At 69.3% G+C, this 1,107-nt stretch overlaps 1 protein-coding gene across 1 annotated transcript in view; it reads right to left on the bottom strand.

Moving 5' to 3' along the window:
- Positions 1-176: 176 nt before the first annotated feature.
- Positions 177-1,107, bottom strand: part of MNEG_14662 (hypothetical protein) — a gene marked incomplete at both ends in the record, with an annotated part of 4,091 nt that continues 3,160 nt past the window's right edge. The window contains 2 exons of the mRNA XM_014036866.1: positions 177-254; positions 510-1,099. Coding sequence (XP_013892320.1) covers positions 177-254; positions 510-1,099 — 668 coding nt within the window. The remainder of the gene's footprint in view (positions 255-509; positions 1,100-1,107) is intronic.

The raw sequence follows: 1,107 nt of genomic DNA, 5'->3' as shown, positions 1-1,107 counted from the left end.
GCGCGGGCCGCGCCGGGGCCGGGGCCGAAGAGGGCGTGGGCCTGTGAGATGAGGCGCTCGCGCAGGGCGGCGGCCTCTGCGGGCGCCATGCCGCGCACCATGCCCGAAAGCGTGGCGGCGGCCACGTTGCGCACCTCCAGCTGCGGAGCGATCACGTGGGGGTTTGGGGGCGTTGGTCAATCATTCACAAAGTTCTCAATCACGTGGTGGAGACGACTGCTGCAGAGCAGCGCCAAGTGACCTATGTACACGCCCTGCACAAATACGCACTTGCCAACACCCAAAACCCCAGACCCGACACGACACTAGCAGGACCAACATGACTCACAGGTAACACCAAAGCAGACCACGATCAGCAGACAACACTTTGCCGACAACAGGCCCCGTGGATACAGCCTCACCTCTCCACAAATACACTCACACAAGCACAAGCCACACACACACACACACACATACACAAAGGCAACAGCGCTGATACAAGCTCCTTGCACAAAAAACCTGAAGCCCACCTTCGGGTCCTGCAGCAGGCCCACCACCAGCCCCTCCAGCGCCTGCGCCTCCGCCGCCCCCAGCAGGAAGCAGTGCCTGAACCAGAAGCACGCCAGGTGCACCACCGCCGCCGCGCGCGTGCTCCAGTGCGGCGCGCCGCCCGCCGACGCGAGCGCGGCGACGCCGCCGGCGCACTCGGGGCCGGCAGAGACGGGGACATATTTCAACGCAACCGCCGCGCGCTTCGCGTCAGCGGCCAGCTGCTGCAGGCCGGGCGCTGACAGCATCTGCAGCGACAGCAGGCCCCTTAGCTGCGCGAGCACGAGCGGCCGCAGCGCGGCCGCGTCGGGGCTGTACGCGGCGCTCAGGATGAAGTTGAGGCCTACGCCGGCCTGCGACGCGGCGGCGCGGACGCGGGATTCGGACAGCTCCAACGCTGCCTGCTGCTGCTGCTGCTGCTGGGGGGCCGCGGCGGGCGGGCCGCCCGCGGCGGCGGCGGCGGGGGAAGGGACGAGCACCGCGTCGGACTCCTCGTCGACCGCCATGACGCTGCTGCCGCCGTTGCTGCCGTCCCCGCTGCCGCCGTTGCTGCCGCCGCCGCCGCCGTCGGCTGGCGCC

Source organism: Monoraphidium neglectum, assembly GCF_000611645.1.
Source record: "Monoraphidium neglectum strain SAG 48.87 unplaced genomic scaffold scaffold04663, whole genome shotgun sequence".
Lineage (NCBI taxonomy): Eukaryota > Viridiplantae > Chlorophyta > Chlorophyceae > Sphaeropleales > Selenastraceae > Monoraphidium > Monoraphidium neglectum.
This window is presented reverse-complemented; position numbering and strand designations above follow the sequence as displayed.